The sequence below is a fragment of the Sander vitreus genome, chromosome 17, assembly GCF_031162955.1.
Source record: "Sander vitreus isolate 19-12246 chromosome 17, sanVit1, whole genome shotgun sequence".
NCBI classification, from domain to species: domain Eukaryota; kingdom Metazoa; phylum Chordata; class Actinopteri; order Perciformes; family Percidae; genus Sander; species Sander vitreus.
Window position 1 is genome coordinate 142279 of NC_135871.1, and position 22145 is coordinate 164423.

Here is a 22145-nt window from a genome sequence, read left to right on the forward strand (position 1 = left end):
TGTATTGCGAAATTGAAATGAAATATGGACTATTACAATCAATATGTTGAAATTAATTAAAAGGAATCCATTTCCGTAAAAAATAAAAAACTATATATATATATCTCTGTCTGTTGTGTGCGTGTGTCAAGTTAGAGCCTAGGCCTACCGCGCCCAGACTATTTAATTGTATAGCCTTGTTAGGCTATGTGCAGGGTGTGCCAACTTTTTTTTTTATGAGATAGAGAGACCCCCTTAAAGACAAAAAGAGAATTCGAGCACTGGTTTGAAAGCTCCAGAAAAAGCTCCAGAGTTGACCAGGTCAGATGTCTCCGATACCTCGGATGCTTGGTGGCCTTTTGGCTTCCAGTGTCATGTTGTTCCACCTTGGAGGTCAGGAATGATGGATTCCCAACTTTTAACGTTACTCTTCTGCCAAAAATGCACCATTCAAGCACAAAATGATAAAATACTGGTCTTCAGAGTTGAATTTAATGTTGGTATGCAATCTTGTTTATAACTCTATAGTTTTATCTATAAATATTTATGAGTGCATGTAAAAAACGTAGTTGCAAGGAATTTTCAGTGAAAGCTTTAGATTTTAGAAAAAATATAAGCCGTTAAGAAAAATAACTTCTATGAGCACCCACTACACAAACAAGCCCTGCCATCCCATAATCTCAATCAGCTTCCTACCAGACACTAGACTTCCACTCAAGGCTTGAAGAATTCATAAAGAGGTTTGTCTTTTTACAGTGATGGTGCTTATTTAGTCATGAATATTTGAAGTTCTAAAAAAACACACTTCAGATTCTTCAGTTTTTAGGGCCTTTAAAACTAACAGCTGGATTTTAGAAGTTGAGTTTGTCAAAAGACATTCTGAAAATGAAGTTGCAACTCTTTCTGAAATAGCTAAAAAAGGCAGACGAATACACCCAAATAATACAAAATATACTCTACTATACTACTAGAATGCACTGACAGATGGATATCGTGCAAGAGTATTCCAGTATCCCCATTTGACGAGACACTGACAAGTCGGCATTACAACAACTTGTTTTCCAGCCGACATCTTTGCTCAGATGTTGCGTGTCAGCGTCTCTCCGGGACGTCCTGTCTCTTTGTGGCCGATTTCCTGTCAATCGCAGAAAGAAGCATTCGCACAATCAAGCCATACTTTCAAGCTCCATTTAATGTCCTAGCAAAAGGAGTATGTGACTGTTCTAAGGAGTGAGTAAAATAGAAAGTGCATTTTTTTTGATCACTGAAGTTCAACATAATGAAAAAGATCAAAGCAATTTGTATGTCAGACGGAGCAGAGTTATTAATTTTGTAGAAATAGCAAAGAAATCAGTAAAGGTACTCTGTTGGAGTATTTGGTGGTATGGTGTAGATCAAAGGCACATCACAGCTTTGTATCTCACTGGGGATTGTTGCACACGCACAGAAAACACACATACACATGCACAGGCCTTCAAAATACATTTCCCATGTGGCTCTGACACACAGTCTTCTGATCTACAGGCATGTCGATGGAAAATGGTCATGGAGAAGTTCTGAGAGGCAACAAATGTTTATCCAGAGCATGGTGCTTTTTAATTTGGAGCCTGTAAAAGGGATAACAGCATTTAAGAATGTCGATGTCAGCCTTTATTGGAGAGGATATGATCCCAGAGAAATGAAATGAAGCAATGCTTTTTATCTCCGATTCTGTTACGTGGGTTTTCTTTTTCTCTCATTTTTTAAATATTATCCTTAAAGAATGACCAATATCCTTGGTTACAACTGTTCTCACTCTACCAGTCAAAAAAAAAGAAATGAACATTCAGTAAACATTCTTCTCTAAAGGTAGTTTCCCTTATATATTCTGTAATTTTTTTCTCTGCCATTATGTATACATAAACAAGTTTAATAACATACCAATCAGTGGTTATTTCACAATTGGAAAAAAGCACAAAATGTTTACACTCTTTTACAGGTAAATAAAAGTTTTTCCATAAGGGCGTAGCACACCGCACGTCTCACCGCCTTCTGGTTCCCACATCCCCGCCTATTAGATCTTTACATACAAATATTGACAAAGTGGTGGCTTGTGCTCAGAGGCCATCAAGTCCTTTAGAGAGTTATAATCATCATAAGGAGGGAGGAGGTGCTGGGACTCATAGCTGGCCCTCACTGCAGGGGCCATCCTGACTGCCCCCAGGCTTCTCTGCGTCCTGATTGGGCAGCTCTTTGAGGAGGAGGGAGAACTCGTCGCCGGCAGCCTCCAGGCCGTCGGGGCAGGGCAACTTCAGAAGCTCCTCTCTGAGCTGGGCCGTGTGTCTCTGCAGGGACCACACACAGACACACACAGACAGACACACACAGACAGACACACACAGACAGACACACACAGACAGACACACAGACACACGAGCACGTTGTGAAGTGAGACTTTAAAGGGGTGATTGAATACAAAACCGATGTTACCTTGTCACAGTTGAATAACGACAGTTTGGTGGGTAACTAGGACATACATAGAAGCTCAAAATCCCATTGACAGCTCTTTCCTCTGAAAATCTCACAATTTGAAACTGAGTTGACGTGATGCCCTTGCTCCTCCTCATTTGGCTCGTCTCTATCTTTGTCATGCCCAAACATTTACATAGTCTACACCACTGATCTGAGGTCAGCTTAGTCTTCTGAATAGGTCGCGCAGATCTCAGAAATTGTATACATTTTTCAACTGCTATTTTACCACTAAATTCACTTCTGAGACTTTTTAATGCGAGAAATCAACTATGTAGAGGTCAAATATGGGCCGTTTTATGAAAATTGATGGCCAGTTGCAAATTTTGTCCGACTGTGTGTCGGAGTTCAGGGGCCGGTGCTGCCTGGGTTACTGCCTCGCCGCCCGGCCTGTTGTGAGCTAGATGGAGCTCCGTCGCGGCCGGCAGCCCGCGGTGCTCCACACCCGCGCAAAGTCACCGTTTCTGGGTTAGTGGACTACCAAACGCCGCTGCCCTGACAGAGCTCCAGGGCCTGCAGCTCCCCTCTTCCTGCTAAATGGCCGGTGTGTGTGAGTGAGAGCGCAGTCAGTGAGCTTGTTACGCCCGCAATCTCTTACCACAGGTTCCAGTTAATCTTATAATGGATATGTGTGTTGAGTTATTTAAACTAACGATCGGGGAAATAAACGCCTCTTGTCCACAAGTGAGCTGGGGAGCTCGAAATATGAGAGCTAGCTTGCCTCCTCCTAACGAGAACTCTGAAATTCACAAAAATGCATGAAATTGAAATGGACAAAAGTGTTAGCTAAGCTTTGTAAGACCTTAGGGAGCTGTGATATACATGCCGTGATGAAATTCAAAGTGTAAATATACTATAGTTATGCCGAAGGTGTAGCTAGCTAGCCGCGCTCTTTACCCATAGGATTGAAGGGACACTAGCAGCTAATGAAACACCTCATATTCACAAAAATGCATTAAATTGTAAATGTAAGCGTTAGCTTTGTAAGACCTTAAGGGTAGCTGTGATATAAGTGCCGTGACAAAATTCAAACTGTAAATATACTATAGTTATGCTGGCAGCTGGCAGCCAGCCAGCTCCACGGAGCCCCGAGTATTCCAGTAGTCCAGTACCCAGAGAAACGGTGACTTTCACTGGGTATGGAGGTTACCGTTTTCTCGTCAGACTGTGTGGAGCTCCTAGCTAAAGTCCGACACGTCTTACCAAATTTGCAATTAGACATACATTTTCGTAAAACGGCCCATATTTGAGCTTTATAGTTGATTTTTCGCATAAAAAAAGTCTCAGAAGTGAATTTAATAACGAAATAGCAGACAAACAATGTATAACTTTGCAGTGTCTGAAATATGAGACCTGCTGTCTCGTCTCCAATGTGTTTCTATGGGGTTCGCTCAATCAGTGCGTAGCCATAATAGCGAATACACTGAGCATATTTGAAGACATTACCTTTAGTGCAGCAGCATGATGGGACATGGTGCGGCCCACCCTCTTGTCGCTGCTGTACTGCTGGATGTCAGCGATCCACTCCTCACACTGAGACATGATCTCAGTTCGCTTCAGGTAGAAATGTTTGTGGATCACCTGCAAACACATGGCACAGTATGTTCAAGCACAGCACAACAGAACAGAGACAGCCTTGTGTCTGCTATATATAAAGAGTTACATCAACAGAGACAGCCTTGTGTCTGCTATATATAAAGAGTTACATCAACAGAGACAGCCTTGTGTCTGCTATATATAAAGAGTTACATCAACAGAGACAGCCTTGTGTCTGCTATATATAAAGAGTTACATCAACAGAGATAGCCTTGTGTCTGCTATATATAAAGAGTTACATCAACAGAGACAGCCTTGTGTCTGCTATATATAAAGAGTTACATCAACAGAGACAGCCTTGTGTCTGCTATATATAAAGAGTTACATCAACAGAGGCAGTGTTACATGGTCAACGTCTCTACAGTCTTTGCAGCGCTGTGAGACATTTACTGTTTAGCCTGTGATTTATAGCTTATTTACTTACATCATATTTTATTCTCATTTAATTATTATCCCGTGTAGGGAGGATTTAAGTGTTACATAATCCACTGAAATATCTCAACATATATTTGAGAGATTGGATCAGATATTCATGTTCCTAGACGATAAACCCTAAGGACTTTGATGATCCCCTGACTTTTCGTGAGGTTGACATATTTTAGGTCCAGACTGAAATATCTCAACAGCTATTGGATGGATGGTGAAAATGACCAGCATTATACCTGCCCCTTGCAGGGCTGTAGACCCTTAAAGGCAACACACATGCATATGATATGACAAGAATAAGAACAGCAGCAGTAATTGGGGGTTTTGTAAGCCTGTACGCCTGCGCTGTCTGGACACACGCCAGCTCATCTGGCTGCGCCATAGTCCTATTTCCCAGTAGCAACTCTTCAGAAAGGAGCCATTTTGGGTTTGGCTTTGTTTCGAACCGTGTTTGATGTGAGGGATGTCAGATGATGCAGTCCTGTTCCCTCCACAGGATGCACTTTCACCAACCTAGAGTATTATTTGCTGTATGAAAAGTAACCCGACTAAACCTCCATGTTATCAGTTATTTTCGTTTTAAAATTCTCACATTTTGGCAGATAATCCCGATTTTTACCAGATGAAACAACAATTTGAATCACCTTTTCACAAGCTGTGTAAGAACCTTGCTGATTATTGGTCGTCATCGACGAGGTGCGTCTCTGATGGTTCTGATCTACACAGCATGCACATTCCTCTTACAACGAGATCATCTCTCCATTTATTATCAGGTGGGCTAAAGTAGGGCTTTGACCCCAAACTTCGCTATTCGAATATAATTCGAATGTTAAAAAAAATATTGATATTCGAACAAATATTAGGCAGCCCTTAATATTCAAATTTCGAACCTGTTATGGGCATTATTTTTTTGTAAATGTGTTTGCTTGTAAACGTTTTCAATTCAGATTCCGAGGCTTTTTCACGCATTTCAAAATGTAACTCTTGCTCGGCTGTAGCATTCCCCCCGACTCATTTCCTGGTTCTCCTTCTCCATCAACTACATGACATCAAGGAGAGGGTTAACTTCTCCTGGTTCTCCTTCTCCATCAACTACATGACATCAAGGAGAGGGTTAACTTCTCCTGGTTCTCCTTCTCCATCAACAACATGACATCAAGGAGAGGGTTAACTTCTCCTGGTTCTCCTTCTCCATCAACAACATGAGATCAAGGAGAGGGTTAACTTCTCCTGGTTCTCCTTCTCCATCAACAACATGACATCAAGGAGAGGGTTAACTTCTCCTGGTTCTCCTTCTCCATCAACAACATGACATCAAGGAGAGGGTTAACTTCTCCTGGTTCTCCTTCTCCATCAACAACATGACATCAAGGAGAGGGTTAACTTCTCCTGGTTCTCCTTCTCCATCAACAACATGACATCAAGGAGAGGGTTAACTTCTCCTGCTCCAGATTTTCCACCGTGGTCAGAAAGAACAGAGGAGACACCTTGTTTCTCTCACTATGACTCTAGAGTCACTACTCACTCTGAAGCTAACAGTAATCACCGTCACTCTCTCTGCTCCAAGGCTGATCATGATCACCGATCATCTACATCCAAGCCCCCCCCACAGCAAAAAAGGGTTTGGGGAGACAGCTTTAATCTTTCTCGTCCTTCTGCATCTCCCACTGCTCTCTTCATCTTCATTCCTTCCCTTTCTTTGTCTATTGTTCCTCCCACCCAACCCCCCCACTCCATCTGCTCCTTCCGTTACATGCAGTGAGGTGTCTGCTGCACCCCAGCTGAGAGGGGACGTGTCAGGGTCACACGTGTGTGGTAAACATGGTTAGATCAGCCAGGCTACAGGAATGGAGACACTGAGGGGCCATCCACATGGAGACGCTTTTTGATGCAAACGCACATGTTTAGCATCGTTTGGGCCCGTCGTCCACACGGATCCAGTAAACGCACTTTTTTGAAACCTGGTCCCAGGGTGAAAGAATTCGAAAACGGCTCTCTTTTGGCTTCGTTTGGATGGCTAATACGAATACGTCCGTATCGATGATGTCATCGCCACACCCCTCGACCTCTAGTGCACGGCCACACACGACTTCACTCACTGCGGTGAAGCTAAGCGAGCATATCCCATCTCCATGGTCAAACCAGCTGACTTCATCTAGCTAAATAGTTCGTCTCTGCTCCCTGACACTTCCCTCTGCTCTGCCGGTCCCGGATTCTACACAAGATATATTGCTAACGTTATGTAGCTAACCTTAAACATTGCTAAAGTAGCTGACCGCTACAGCAGCGACGTAACGTTGACGTTAGCTGCTATGGTTGCTGTTTATAAAGTGGAAGCTAATCGGTCTGCTTATCAACTCCTTGAACAGCTTATAGTAACTTTTAGCACGGCTTATTGTAGAAAGGCTACTGCAAGAAAAACGTGTAGATTATCAAAAAGACATTGGTTCATTGATGTTCGTTTGACTGCCGATGTTAGCTAGCAGAGCTAACGTTAGCGCACTAATGTTAGCTCTGCCAGCTAGCGCGCTGCAATCATGTCTGATGGCAGACAGAATTGCAAAATAAAAAGCAATCCAACAGCACATGTAAACAAAGACGTTTCCTTGCGGAGGCCTTTATAAAATGAGCAGTGGTGAAAGTTATTATAGTCCATGGATGTATTAAGAGAACGTTAGTCTAGCTAGTCATGTTATGATGGGAAGTGACAATGCTCTTCTTCTCCGTGTTTTGGTGAATTTCTGTAGCAGAAACAGCGCCGCCTATAGGCCTGGAATATGAAGTAGCGTGTTTTTACAAGTGGATCCGTATGGATGCAACTATTCTTGAAACGAATCCAGGGAAGACGGGTAAAAAAAAGATTGTTTTGGTACGTGTGGACGTGGCCTGAGTCTGCATAGAAGCCATGGTGAGGAACCTAAAGACAGAAGCAGATGCCTGACCTTATGTGTGGATGTTCAGGCATGTGGGCCAGCAGACGTTCAACTGTTGGTATTTGGACATGGCCATCGATCACAGTGTGAAAAGAAAGCTCTATATGCAAACATCTCTGATCATGAAGCAAACATTGGAGGTTGACAAATGACCTTTCAGGAAACACACACACACACACACACACACACACAAATGTACACAAAAGTACATTCAGCTCACATGTGCAGTCAGAGAAGGTTCTCTGATGGAGATAAAGCCAGTGACCTTTGAGGTAATGCTGTCCACTCATTATTCCACAGGGCAACTGAGGGAGGAGGAGCAGCCAGCGAACAGATATGTGGAAAGGCTCAACACATTAAGGGTCAAGGGCCAGACTCAATCATGCAGCCATTAAAAAGTTCCTTATTCTTAGTTTTCTGTATTCCATGCCCTGCCGACACAGACTACAGCACTGATCCACGCCCATACTGGGGCAGAAATATTTCTAACTCTGACGTCCACAGCATAAGCTCCCACCATCCCAAGCTACATCAGTAAAGTAAAACAGCTTCATAGCATACATTTAAACATGACCAAACTGTCATGTACTTGATACAATATTACGTTATCTCATTGAAACTTGCAGCTTTAATTAGCACTAGATGGAGTCCTGGGTTTTACCAGGCTACGGGTAAAATAATCATGCTTACTGTAATTGGGGACAGGTGTTGGTGCTGGGGGATTTTTTTTATTTCAATGACGGCTGCTGGAAAGCCGTTACAGAGTAGTAGTCCGCACCATGACATCAGCTGCGCTGCCAGCACCCAGGATACTACTGATGAACGGAGTATGCAGTAGGTACTACATACTGTGTCTGTTGGTAGCATATAGTAGGCGGTTCCAAAATACAGCCAAAGTGTTTCTGCACACATTTCCTGTTCTGTGCAGCAGTGGAAAGTTCATGGAGTGCAGGCCTAACCCAGCTCTCAATCCATATGAGCATGGCCTCCAGACGTCAGCCCAAGAATATATGTGGTCAGTGGCTCCAAAGGCCTTTTCACATCTCAGTGCAGATGTGAATATGACATCACTGCCTTCACACAAAGCTTGCCAACACCATACATACAGTGAGCTCCTTACTTCAAACATGCACATTTACATGTGTATTCTGGTTTCTTCCTCTCATACAAAAACACACGCACAATGATCCATATTTTAACATGCCACCCATTGTCGTTAATTCCACCTGACAATCTGCTGCTGCATATTTCAAGCCTTGTATCCACTCTCCAGCTCGCTCTATAGATAGCATGTAATAACATTGCATTCTCACACACGCATACCAAAAATAAAATCTTATCTAAACTATTTGTTCATAAGAGATAAAAACAGTAGCACCGTGGCCAGGTTAGCTCAGTTGGTAGAGCAGGCGCACATATAGAGGTGTATGCCTCGACGCAGAAGTTCCAGGGTTCAAGACCAACCTGTGACAATTTCCTGCATGTCATGCATGTAAGGGGCAGTGGTGGCCTAGAGGTTAGAGAAGAGAGCTTAGCTTGTGACTGGGAGGTCGTCGGTTCAAAACCAGCAGATCAGACTGCGATTGTGCTGGGCAGCTTCCAGGTGTGAATGTGTGCAACTGTGTGAATGTGATCAGGGCGTTCCTGCAAAAAGAGAGGCTGCCTCTCAGTGAACCTCCCCTGAATAAATAAAAGGTTAAGTGTCTTTCCCCTCTGTCCTATCTGTTAAAGGCGGAAATGCCCCAAAAAATCTTTAAAACAAAACAGTAGCCATCGTCGGCATGGCCCCATGCAGCCGCGAAAAAATGTACTTGCTACATATATATAGTATAAGTATAACTTCTTTTTTTTTTTTACAATGTAAGCATATAGTATTTTGTGCATAGGCTATTGAGCAAAAGGTTAAAGGAAATCTGAGAGTTGGCCCAAAATGGAAAAATAAGTAAATCGATTTTGGTTTTGTCACAGGGAAGAGAATGATAAAGCATCAACATTTCTCTGGCTTGAGGCAGCTACAGCCCAGGATGTTTGGAGTTGCTATGGCAACAAGTGACAGCTACCGATAGCATAGCTTTAGCTCAATGGCCCGACCAATAAACACTTTGTGGAATTTTAACATTCGAAAGCCGACTTGATTTACAACTGCAGGTGGGGCGTCCTCTGTTAGGAATCAACAGGATCGTAGAAGAGCTACTGTTCTGTGACGCTGCAGGGTGCACGCGGGCGTTGCAAACGTGTTTGATGGATGAAAGTGTAACCATGCTTTGACCCATCTCATTAAAAAAAGGCTCTAATGCTTTACCACTGTTAAAAACAAAGATACCGTGATTACGTCAAACAAATTGCAGTTAGACAATTATGTAATAATTGTTACAGGCCTACTTCCAAGTTCACTGCCCAAATAAAGTGCTAGACGTTGCTTTGGAGGGTTCCGATGAAGCTGTACAGCACAATCAGAAAACTTCAATTATACAGAGGCCAACTGGTATATATGGAGGGCATCTTTTAGGACCGGCTGAGCAACTATTGATTTTCAGTCATTCTGGAGGACAGCCTCCAAAGACCTAGACGGACAGTAGCAGGGAACCGTATATATAATGATGTCTGGGTTTTCTAACAGAAACAACACTGTGATGCAAAGAATGGAGACCTGCAGATGTGGTACATGTCCACACTCGACCATTCAGAGGGGTCACTGAGAGGATGCCTCTCACTTGCACTCATAAACTGCCACATTTTTATGTCAACACTGAAATTGCTAACGACACTGCCTCATGAGGAGTGGCAGGATGTGCTTAAGCCAGTGAGAGACTTGACAGTGTCGGTCTCGAGACACATCAGCCGAGCTTCAGCGGGGACCACCGTGTCAACAGACATTGCTGCATCTTCAGCACCAAGGACAGCAGATGTAAGCCAAAATACTGTATGTTCAACAAGCCATGCATACAATTTTCAGGAACAGTCTACCGTCCGACTGTACGCTTCAACGGTTTGATAGTTGATCCTTTTACTCTGTGAGAGGCTTTAGTGCTCTGGAAAACGCCGCTGTGGGAGGACACGAGAGCGCTCCACGAGCAAAAAGCCACTTGACTACATTTAGTTTCTGGTGAATTACTGACATTTATTTTCAACTGGAAATATTCTTGCATAACGTAAGCTATTTGCAGCCTGTTTCTGACCTCTGAGTCTCCACTCTTAATGTTCCAAAAAGCAAATAGTTCTGGTGTTATGCTCATTAAAGAGAAAGACCATTTTTCTACCGGCTCTGCTCATTGCAGCGTGGGCAGTACAGCTTTCAAACTTGGCCAAAAATTACATCTCTTTTTTTCCTTACAATTTGAATATACATTCAAATTTACAATATTCCTTGACAGGCCTAGAGTACATGCAGATGAAAGGCATGTTTTACATATAGATGTCAAGCAAAAGCATTTGAGAAAACGTAGGAATGAAAAGAGAGCCACAACCTTGATTTGTATTAAATAGAATAATTGTGTGTGTATATATATATATATATATGTGGCTATACTTGGCTGGTTGTCTTTCTCTCTTAGTCGATGTTCGTCTCAGCTGAGGACCCAAAGATTAAGGCCAGGGGTGAGAAAAGCACATGGGAGTATCTCACAAACCTTAATTGAATTTCTGTGTGCGTATGTGTGAGATTGCCATGTCCTACTACGTCCCCTCAATATCTCTCAGTCCAACGGTCCATTTCACAGGCTGGCTGGGTGATGTCATGGATCTTTTCCTTGAATCCCAGAATTGCTTGCTGTGCAGGCCAGATATAGTTATAATATTTCACCTTTAAATCCCACAGAAATACAAGCATTACTGGCTGTGGATAGATGAAGAGAATAATGTACCTCATACAAATACTCCTGGCCCCCTATGCTTTGACCACGCCGTCCATTTAATTATTACTACTACTACTACTACTACATTACTGATCTAACTGGTTGCATCACAAGCTAGCTAGCTGTAATAGTCACAAGAATAACAATTACTTATTACACAGCTTGGTTGAATACTTAATTCTGATTGGTCAATCACTGATTGGTCAATTACTTCTGCTGTTTCTGTGAACCATACCGTTGCCAAGTATAACAGACCATTGCCATGGACAGAGTTTTGACCAGAGACTCTGGCAGACCCTTTTTAAATCAATAAAATAGTTTTTAAATCAATATTTGTGCTCATACGGAGCTCATAGCGCTGATCAACAGATCACAAACAGAGAGAGAGTGGAGAGCAAACGGAGATCCTTAACAGCTACAGTGCTAACAGAGCATTAGTTAGCTCCAAGGTTAGCTCACTTATCGGGGTGACCTGGCTTCCCCCGGAGAGCCGTGTTCAGCAGCAGTAACGTTAACCATCCCGACCGGGACGCAGGCGTCATCAGCGGGTTACCTCTGTATGAGTAGCTGTGTAATAAGCCCTGTAATAAGGTAAAGGTACTTTATTGTCCCATACATGTAGCGAAATTCATTCTCTACATTTAACCCATCCCTCAAGGGAGCAGTGGGCAGCCATTTACAGCGCCCGGGGACCAACTCCAGATATGAGCCAGTGCCTTGCTCAAGGGCACTCTGAATGGAGAACCTAGTACATGTTTTTTGATGGTGGGGGAAACCGGAGCACCAGGAGGAAACCCACGCAAACATGGGGAGAACATACAAACTCCACACAGAAAGGCCCGGAACCACCTGGATTCAAACCCAGAACCTTCTTGCGGTGAGGCCACAGTGCTAACCACTGGGCCACCATGCTGCATAATAATAACATTACATACATATCACAATAATCAGGATAATGTAGAGCGAGCCGCTCAATATCGCAAACTGATCCCCTTCAGGCTGATTCCAGACCCCTCTGCTGTAAACCCAAATACAAAAACCTATGCATGTCATCACACCATTTCCATGTTTTTCTACAGTCAATGTTTTTCTCATGTAATCCAGTCAATATAAAGGGATCACTTTTCTTTCTCTCCCTCTGTTCACCCACTCCCCCTCACTCCCCTTCCTGTCTTCCTCTTTCTTGACATTTCTGAATGAAGCTGCTCTGGATGAGCGGGTTGAAAGATTGGTATCATCCCCGGCACTATCCATCTCACCATGGACCATTTAAAGGATCACATTAATCAAAACACTGTAAGAGAGAGAGGGGGGGTCGTTGTCATCTACCAAGGAATTAATAAGAGAGGAATTCATTATCAGACAGTGTGCCCGAGCAACACTCAGGGACGAGAGGTTGCTTTTCATTCCTTTTTGGTTTCTGGACTGAAACAGTTGGGAAAATGTGGCAGAGGTATATAGAGCTAATATATTATGGGAATGATATATTTAACTTTGTATTTAATTCAATTCAGTTTTATTTATAGTATCAAATCATAACAAGAGTTATCTCGAGACACTTTACAGACAGTAGATTTAGAGTGGAAGTAAAAATAAAAAACATTATCAGGTTCATGTACTAGCTTGTAGTGAAGATAGGGGTTCAGACTTCAGCCAAAATCCAACAAATATTTCTGATTATGGCATAGCTTTCTCCCCACCCAATTAGGCTAATAAAGTAATGATTAATCGTGAAAAATGCTTGATCAAGGGCCTGGCCCGGGGATAGCGGCGGAAAATAACGGCGTGGCACGCGACAAAGCAGAAACGGGAGGCCTGAACGGGTTGGCCGACAACGTGATGCCAGGACTCTCAGAGTGACTGCAGGTCTCTCTGGTAAACTTCCTGGGTTAAGATGAGCTCTTTATGGTGAATGAAAGGCTTGTAGCTCATCCAATCAAATCCAAGCATTGACGGCAATGCTGCAGCCAGTTCTGCCGTTGTTTACCTTTTTATTCTTCTTCTAGTCCGTAGAAAGAGCAACGTCCATAGCCTTTGCTCATTAGCGCCACCTCTGTTCAGGAGAAGACTGCAACTAGTGTCGCGAGCACCAGCACGGGTATAAATAGTCACGGCGATCCCAAGACGTCACATTTGTACGCGCCAGCTGGGCTGCGTCCAGTATAATTCTCGCTTAAGCCAGCCTCCGCAAAGCGTGCCTACTATGACGCCATTTTGATGCTAAGAGGCCATCACCCCCCGTTAGCATTCCATTGACTCCCATTCATTTTGGCACCACTTTGACAGCGAATACCTTTACATCTGAAGCATTTAAAGACTATTTGTCCGTTGTTTATTTCTAAAGAAACATGACAATGTATAAAAAGGAATGATTTCTCTTGGCACAGCTACCAGAAGACTTCCACTTCTCACATCTACGTCTTCAAGCTCAGTTGGAGGCTGCTCAGTAACGCTCAGCCATCACCGGGAAAGAGCTTCTAATGTCCTTCACTGGTCTCCGTTGCAAGTCTACGGCGTCGCTTTGTCCATTAAGTTTACTGTCTATGAGTGATCCCGACTGGTGCAGGGTAACACCACCTTGCTAACACGTGCTAACTGCTAGAGTTACCGGAGGACCAGGCAAGTGGGCATGGCAGAAACCTTCCTCACAATGGAAACATGCTATTTAACTTTGGCAAGTTTTGGCAGCCTGTGAATTTTGATATCTATCAAACCATCAAATAAACACTTCAGAATACATACACACGTGTATCTCATTAGAAGTTCACTCACTGTGACCCAAGCTTATTTTTGTAACAAGACTCCGAAACAACACCAGTACTGGGTTTTGTTTACATTATGTTTTATCGACACTGATCTCATACATACCTCTCCAATTGGCGGTTATCTGTTGTGGCGATGGATTACTCTAATCCCTGCGAACTATCCCTTTAAAACCTGCAGGTTTTGTTAATTATTGTGCCTGTACTGCTTAGTGAATGTGCCTGAATAGGTTTTTCATGTGCAGCACTTAAGTTCATACAATGGCATCTGAAAGGTCTGAATGAGTATCAAAGCATCCTGTTAAACACAAGAAAACAGTTTGCACTATACAGTAGTGATTTCTACCTCTTTGAAGCATGGCGAGGGGTTGCGCATCTGCTCCAGCATGGCCCATTTGACGGTGGCCTGCCGGATGTTGCCATCATATTCCCGTGAGCTCTGGGTGCCACTGGGAGTCCCGCGGGAGCGTTCATACCCTGGCTCATTGAAGTAGGGCTCAGCCACCAGAATGAGGGACTGCACGGACACTAGCACCTACAGCAGATTGACATAATTAAAAGGAGGCAGGGAGAAATGGAATTATGTGATGAAGAGATTCAGCATTGCCACCGTGGTCCAATTAGACTATCCCATTGTGAACTCTACGCACTTAAATAATATAAAAGTAGCCTGGTCTGGTTTCCAGAAGAGCTTGGCTGAATACCACATTCTAAAACACGTAATATGTCCAGCTAGTTGGGTATAATCCTGATGTTTTGGTAAATTGACATGCCCTCAGTGCCCTCAACATCCAAAGCCTGTTAAATAATCTTGGCAGTGGTGTACACTGAGAACAGAATCTGACAAAAGCAAGGAATATTTTGGACCCATAAAGATAGATCTTTCAATTTCTCTGTATTAACAGCTTGATTCATTTCCTTGGTCTGTCTCAAGGAGACTAAGGACATCCTCCTGCATCATTTTGTGCATTCCAAGCCACTACATTACCAACAATGACAATCTTGGGCTTGGAGGCCTGCCTGCTGGCCCCAGCCACACTGGAGCTGGATGATGTGCACTTGAAAATGCTCCATCAAGTGGATACCAATGACCTTCAACTGTTGCCATCTGTCTTAAACTGAGTTGCCAGATTTCAGAGCCGATATATATCCACCCCGGTTGATGACCGCTTGATCCCAGCCTACTCCCCCATCTCCTATTCACCAACCCCCTTATTTACCATTATTGATCCACAGCACGCAAACTGGAATGATAATCAATGGAGACATCTCTATGCACTCTCCAATCCTGCAAATGAGGGAATTATAAAAAAAGAAGAAAAAAAAAAGAAGAGGAGGAGAGTTCCATTTCCAAGGGCTCCGGCTCGCTTGAATGCAAGTTTACGCACGGCAAACAACCAAATAACGCAGTGGGTGTGTGTCATCTTGTTATGTTTGAGAGCTCTCAAGCCTTTAGATAATGAACACACAGATAAACTACTCTCTTTACAATAAAAACTTGGTAAGTAAACATAATCCCTTACCCATAAATAACATTAGAAAAAAATGCACTTCCTATTGAAAACTAGCTCTACTACAACTCCGCTTATACACAGCAAACTGCAGCCGAAGGAACAGGAAGAAATATTGACTTGTGGTGTCACACCACAAATATCTGTAAAGACTAAACCAACCAGACTGACTACCTGACAGCAAGTGTACAATGATAAAAATGGGCTTTTTCAGACGTGGGCATAAGCCCTTTCTTTTTCTAAGCGAGTCTTAAAATGTCCTCTTTCAATTATAGCTTGACAGTTTAGTAGTGATGGCCAAAAGAAAGCCTCAGGAAGCTTTGTGAACACTATCCTTCAGATACCCACTAGATGGCGCTCTCTGTTCAACAAAAGGTTGAAAGCACACTGAATTGCCATTCCTTGAGCCTTTTTCTTTAAACCAAGAGCGCCAGCCAGTGGGGTCAGAAAAATAAAGAAAACGCTTTACGAAGCACTTCCAGTCCATCACTACAGTTTAGCTACAATGGATCTCAGTGAGGCATCTTTTTTACTGTGTATCCTACGAAAGGTTTAAAAAATGAATGTTTGTGGCTTGTCTTCAAAATACACACGCTAAAGAAAAAAAATAAATAAAAGAAAAATGAAATTAAGACTACAGAAATGTTATCAGGGACAAGACTACAAATTGAGGATTTTCAGAAAAAAAAACCATGAAAACTGTCTACTAAATGAAGGCTAAAGACAGATGGCCTCTGGTCTATAGATGCCATCTGATTCTGAACTTAAGATGAGTGATGTGTGTAAGTAGGCATATCTTCGAGGTTCAAATGATACTGGTTTAATTAACACCCACACACTGTCACCAAAGCAAAGTAATAACTTGGCTTTAAAAGGGATCCTGTATGTCAGCTGCTGAAACACCAAGCCCATTAATACAGAGCCCCTGGCGGTGTAATGACAGGGCAGAGATAAACTATAGCCTGTGACACAAAGATTCAGACAACAGCACTGTTGATCCATTCAGACAGGTGACTCTGTCATGACGGATCTTCACCTCACCTGTAAAAAGCTTGAAGTCTGTGGGTTCCATTTCTCCTCTGGTCTCCCATGCCATGTGTTGAGGATACTTAAACAAACCTGATTAACACACAGGAAAAAAAATGACAAAGTTGATTTTAGTTAAAGGAGCAATATGTAATATATTTACTGTATTAAATCAATAAATGACCATAGTATGTCACCAGATATTAAGCAAACATGCTAAGTTGAAATACTATCTTCTCTGATAACAATGCTAAAGCCAGTATTTTCTCCTTGGAAATTTCCATTCTGGTCCCAAAAGTCTGTTCTGGTGTGTTTTTGCCCATTTTGACACCGGGGTTGCCAGACATGAAACGCAAACACACCAAACCAACGTGCTGCAGCCATGGTAACAGCAACCACACCAACTGGATGAACAGAGACAGACTCATTCTACCCAACCTAAAAAAACTCTTCATCTTTCTAAACAGTTGCATGACCAGAGACGTGGTAAAAACCCGGTAAATATTGGAGATGCATTAAAAAGAAGGAGACAGCTTAGAGCCCAAAAGGACGCAGAGTTGGCTAATTTCCTACTGAACAGGTAAGCATTGAGCTTTACGCTAATTTATCATGGCGACCGTTACTAGTAGGGACGGGCATTTTCAGTCATTTAAACATTTCTATTCTCGCATTAAAAATTATACAGAGAACTCCATTTAGTTACTCGCAAAAACAATTGAGACACAGCCGGTGAAGTGATCCTGCCTGGTGCTGGCTAACGCCGCCATGCTAACACATGCTAACTGCTAACATTACCGAAGGACCAGCCAAGCATAACAACCATGTAGCCTGAATTGTTGAATGGGACAACATGTATGGTAGGTTACCTTATGAAATATTCTTGTGGCTAATGTTACCATTGCCAGCTTCAAGGTTATGATACTGTATGTTGGACAGTACGATGATTCCCACTTTCTTAATGTGGAGATGACTGTGGAGTAATGTCTAATGTTAGCATCTAGCTAACATTAACATTGTTTGACAATGGGTTCAGCATTCTCAACCTGGCAACCAACTAGAACTTCAGTCTGAGGAGGATGGGCCGGGGGAGACAACTCTCTCCAGTATTTTGAATTTGAACTGCAGTAACTATTTTAAACGCTAGCTGTCCGTTTTACATATTGTTCCTTTAATGGTTTTCTTTTTTAAAAGTTCATTGACGAGTATCTAAAAAATTAGGCTTGGGGAATGGCTCCATCCATTGTAGCAAGATTTGGAATTAAGCAATTTCTTTTTGTTCCTATTTAACTTCAATTAATACTCCTTTATTTGCTAATGAGAACTGTTCTCATCATTGATTTCCCTGTTTAACAGTTTGCAGCTCCTTTAAATCACTGTACAGATAAACTCAAACCTGTTGCAAGGCTTGAAGCTGGGCAAAAACAGAGGACCTCCAGTTAAATTTTAACACCCCTCGGCAACAAGCTTCTTATGATGCATCTACCTTCTCTTTCCTCCATTTAACAGTCCATCCATCCCTCATCAGTGTGCTGAATAACGGCTTGCTTCCCCCTAGCTGTACCCCAGCCCCAGGTATTTATTATAGCAGCTGTCTGGGGCCATTATTGAAATACATGTGGCCTGTCGGCGGCTGCCTAATGAGGTGCCACAGATGGGGTGAGCTTAGGCACCTTGACCCCAACTCCTCAATGGATGGAAGCCAGTACCACAGAGGAAGAGCTTTACATATTTTAACATGTCTGGAGCAAACCTCAAGGGATGTCCACTTCCAAAAGCCAAGTTTAATTAAAAACTGGACATGAAACGGGACTGGACAGGAAAGGTCTTCAGATACACTGGGTTAGTTTGACACTTCAACGCCATATTGGGTTCTTAATAGACGACAACCCTCTCAACCTGAGGCAGTTTTTTTGTATTTTCATGTCTTAGCTATGCATGTAAGCTACTCAGAAGTCCCGTCATTAAACTGGTTATCCCTCATCAGGAATATTTCTACACGCTTGGCACACAGGAGAAGTTTCAATTGGTTGCACTCTGCAACCTCACTACTAGATGTCTATAAATCCTACACACTGAACCTTTAAATAACCCATCAAACAGGGAAAAATATGGTCAATTAATTAATTAATTAATTCAGTTCTTTTCCAACTTACTTTGCCATCATTGTACAGGTTAGGGTTAAAGCGCACACTGTGTCCACCGGTGGTCTCCAGGTTGACCAGCGGAGGGGAGTTTGGATAGTCTTGGGGAAAATACACATCAAACTCAAAGCAGCCGTTGGCATATGGTGTGTCAGCTGGGCCTGTGATGAGAACCTGAAACACAAAGAGGGGAGAGGCTTTGATAAAAACAAAAAATAAACGGAACGAGAAAGGGTTATTAATTAATCACTCACACACACACACACACACACACACACACACACACACACACACACACGTGTGCACTGATAACAGTAAATATGGATTAAACAAACGGCAAACAGCAAAATATCATGGTAAAATGGTGCTGACCCTTTCAGGCTTTTCCACAGCCACAACAATGTACAGTGGGGCAAAAAAGTAGTCAGCCACCAATTGCGCAAGTTCTCCCACTTAAAAAGATGAGAGAGGCCTGTAATTTTCATCATAGGTACACTTCAACTATGAGAGACAAAATGAGAAAATCACATTGTAGGATTTTTAATGAATTTATTTGCAAATTCCTCGGGAAAATAAGTATTTGGTCACCTACAAACAAGCAAGATTTCTGGCTCTCACAGACCTGTAACTTCTTCTTTTTCTTCTTTAAGAGGCTCCTCTGTCCTCCACTCATTACCTGTATTAATGGCACCTGTTTGAACTTGTTATCAGTATAAAAGACACCTGTCCACAACCTCAAACAGTCACACTCCAAACTCCACTATGGCCAAGACCAAAGAGCTGTCAAAGGACACCAGAAACAAAATTGTAGACCTGCACCAGGCTGGGAAGACTGTATCTGCAATAGGTAATCAGCTTGGTGTGAAGAAATCAACTGTGGGAGAAGTTATAAGAAAATGGAAGACATACAAGACCACTAATAATCTCCCTCGATCCGGGGCTCCACACAAGATCTCACCCTGTGGGGTCAAAATGATCACAAGAACGGTGAGCAAAAATCCCAGAACCACACGGGGGGACCTAGTGAATGACCTGCAGAGAGCTGGGACCAAAGTAACAAAGGCTACCATCAGTAACACACTACGCCGCCAGAGACTCAAATCCTGCAGTGCCAGACGTGTCCCTCTGCTTAAGCCAGTACATGTCCAGGCCCGTCTGGAGTTTGCTAGAGAGCATTTGGATGATCCAGAAGAGGATTGGGAGAATGTCATATGGGCAGATGAAACCAAAATAGAACTTTTTGGTAAAAACTCAACTTGTCGTGTTTGGAGGGGAAAGAATGCTGAGTTGCATCCTACCTACCTACTGTGAAGCGTGGGGGTGGAAACATCATGCTTTGGGGCTGTTTTTCTGCAAAGGGACCAGGACGACTGATCCGTGTAAAGGAAAGAATGAATGGGGCCATGTATCATGAGATTTTGAGTGAACACCTCCTTCCATCAGCAAGGGCATTGAAGATGAAACGTGGCTGGGTCTTTCAGCATGACAATGATCCCAAACACACCGCCCGGGCAACGAAGGAGTGGCTTCGTAAGAAGCATTTCAAGGTCCTGGAGTGGCCTAGCCAGTCTCCAGATCTCAACCCCATAGAAAATCTTTGGAGGGAGTTGAAAGTCTGTGTCGCCCAGCGACAGCCCCAAAAAATCACTGTTCTAGAGGAGATCTGCATGGAGGAATGGGCCAAAATACCAGCAACAGTGTGTGAAAACCTTGTGAAGACTTACAGAAAACGTTTGACCTCTGTCATTGCCAACAAAGGGTATATAACAAAGTATTGAGATGAACTTACTTTCCACCATAATTTGCAAATAAATTCATTAAAAATCCTACAATGTGATTTTCTGGAATTTTTTTTCTCATTTTGTCTCTCATAGTTGAAGTGTACCTATGATGAAAATTACAGGCCTCTCTCATCTTTTTAAGTGGGAGAACTTGCACAATTGGTGGCTGACTAAATACTTTTTTGCCCCACTGTAATTAACAACAAGGCTCAAGGGTGAAATTAGCAGAGAGAAAGAAACCAGTTGTCTACAGTACTCATGCCGTTTGTAGCAAAAAATTAATGTCCTGAATAAATAAAATTTGCTCATTAATCAAACAAGCACTTAAAACTGTTATGAGGGACCTGAATATATATGTAAATATAGACAAATAATCTAAATGACCAGTAATATATCTAATAAGAAGCAGTGTCAACTTAAAACCCAATTCATAATCAAGGATAGGCTGCAGGATTTAAGATCTAAGAATGGGCTGCAGCAAAACATTGTATTCACAAACTGTGCTGTTGTGAAATCAAACAGTAAGCAAATCTTTAGAAGGTGCAACAAGAAATGTAGAAATATTATACAGATGCCCAGGCCAATTTGTGGCTGATCCTAACTGGGCCCTGGCATTAGGGAGGATCAGCCAAGAATTGGCAACCAATGAGGTACACATTGGTTGCTCAGCTTGTACATGAGCTCAGCTTGTACATGAGCCTACTTGATTATTTAGGTGAATGCAAGGCCTTAAAATTCCCCTAAGCACCATCTGTGGAAAGCAGTTGCAATGTTTATTGCAATGTAATCTATTCATCAAGATGAGCACTGATTTTGGAGGCTGAATAATTTCCACTGCATGGCAGGCGCAACTCCTCTCTCTTCTGACTCACTCTTTTGGTTTTCCATTAGCCAAAGTTGTGGCTAGCACCTGGTACTTTTTTTGGTACCACCTCAGTCGAGGTTCCAAGCGAGCTGAGTGGATACTAGAAGGTGGAGTTAAAACGCTGCAGACCACTGATTGGCCAGAGAGAACCGTCACTAGTGTGACACAGGACTTGCGGCACAAACCCACCATTTTAAAATCTACTTTCAATAGAGACCAGCAGCCCCAAAACTAGGCCCTACACTATGCTGTACTATTGACAAAGTGCAGACAATGCTGCAGATGAAAGGATCCAGCGAGTGTCATGTTGAAGATGATGTCACTACACTGTGTCCAAATTATTATGCAATGATATTTTACACTGATTTTCCTAAATAGTCGATGCAAATGACTGATCAGTATAATTTTTAAGTCACCAACCGTTAGGGTATAAGTTGAATTTCACTGAACAAACCACCCAATGAAAACTATTTTTTTTCAAAAATAAAAAACTCAAAATGCACTGTTCCAAATTATTATGCACAACAGAGTTTCAAAACATTGTATAGGTTGTAAAGAACTGAAAATGGTCATTTGCTGAATTTGCAGCATTAGGAGGTCACATTTACTAAAATCAAAAGCTATTTCAATCAAACCCATCTTAACAGGGCAGGTTACATGTTAACATAGGAGCCTTCTTTGATATCACCTTCACAGTTCTGGCATCTATTGAACTTGTTTATGGATAGTTTCTGCTTGAATTTCTTTGCAGGATGTCAGAATA

General features: G+C 42.5%; 1 protein-coding gene across 3 annotated transcripts in view; it reads right to left on the reverse strand.

Annotated features, from left to right (window-relative positions):
• Positions 1-1153: 1153 nt before the first annotated feature.
• The window catches only part of birc6 (baculoviral IAP repeat containing 6), a 134856-nt gene continuing 113864 nt past the window's right edge, over positions 1154-22145 (reverse strand). For all 3 annotated transcript variants that reach the window (XM_078272747.1, XM_078272748.1, XM_078272745.1), the window contains exons 69-73: positions 18749-18910; positions 16611-16688; positions 14405-14593; positions 3934-4068; positions 1154-2303 (exon numbers count right to left, since the gene is read on the reverse strand). In XM_078272747.1, the coding sequence (XP_078128873.1) occupies positions 2139-2303; positions 3934-4068; positions 14405-14593; positions 16611-16688; positions 18749-18910 (729 nt within the window). In that variant the 3' untranslated portion in view covers positions 1154-2138. The remainder of the gene's footprint in view (positions 2304-3933; positions 4069-14404; positions 14594-16610; positions 16689-18748; positions 18911-22145) is intronic.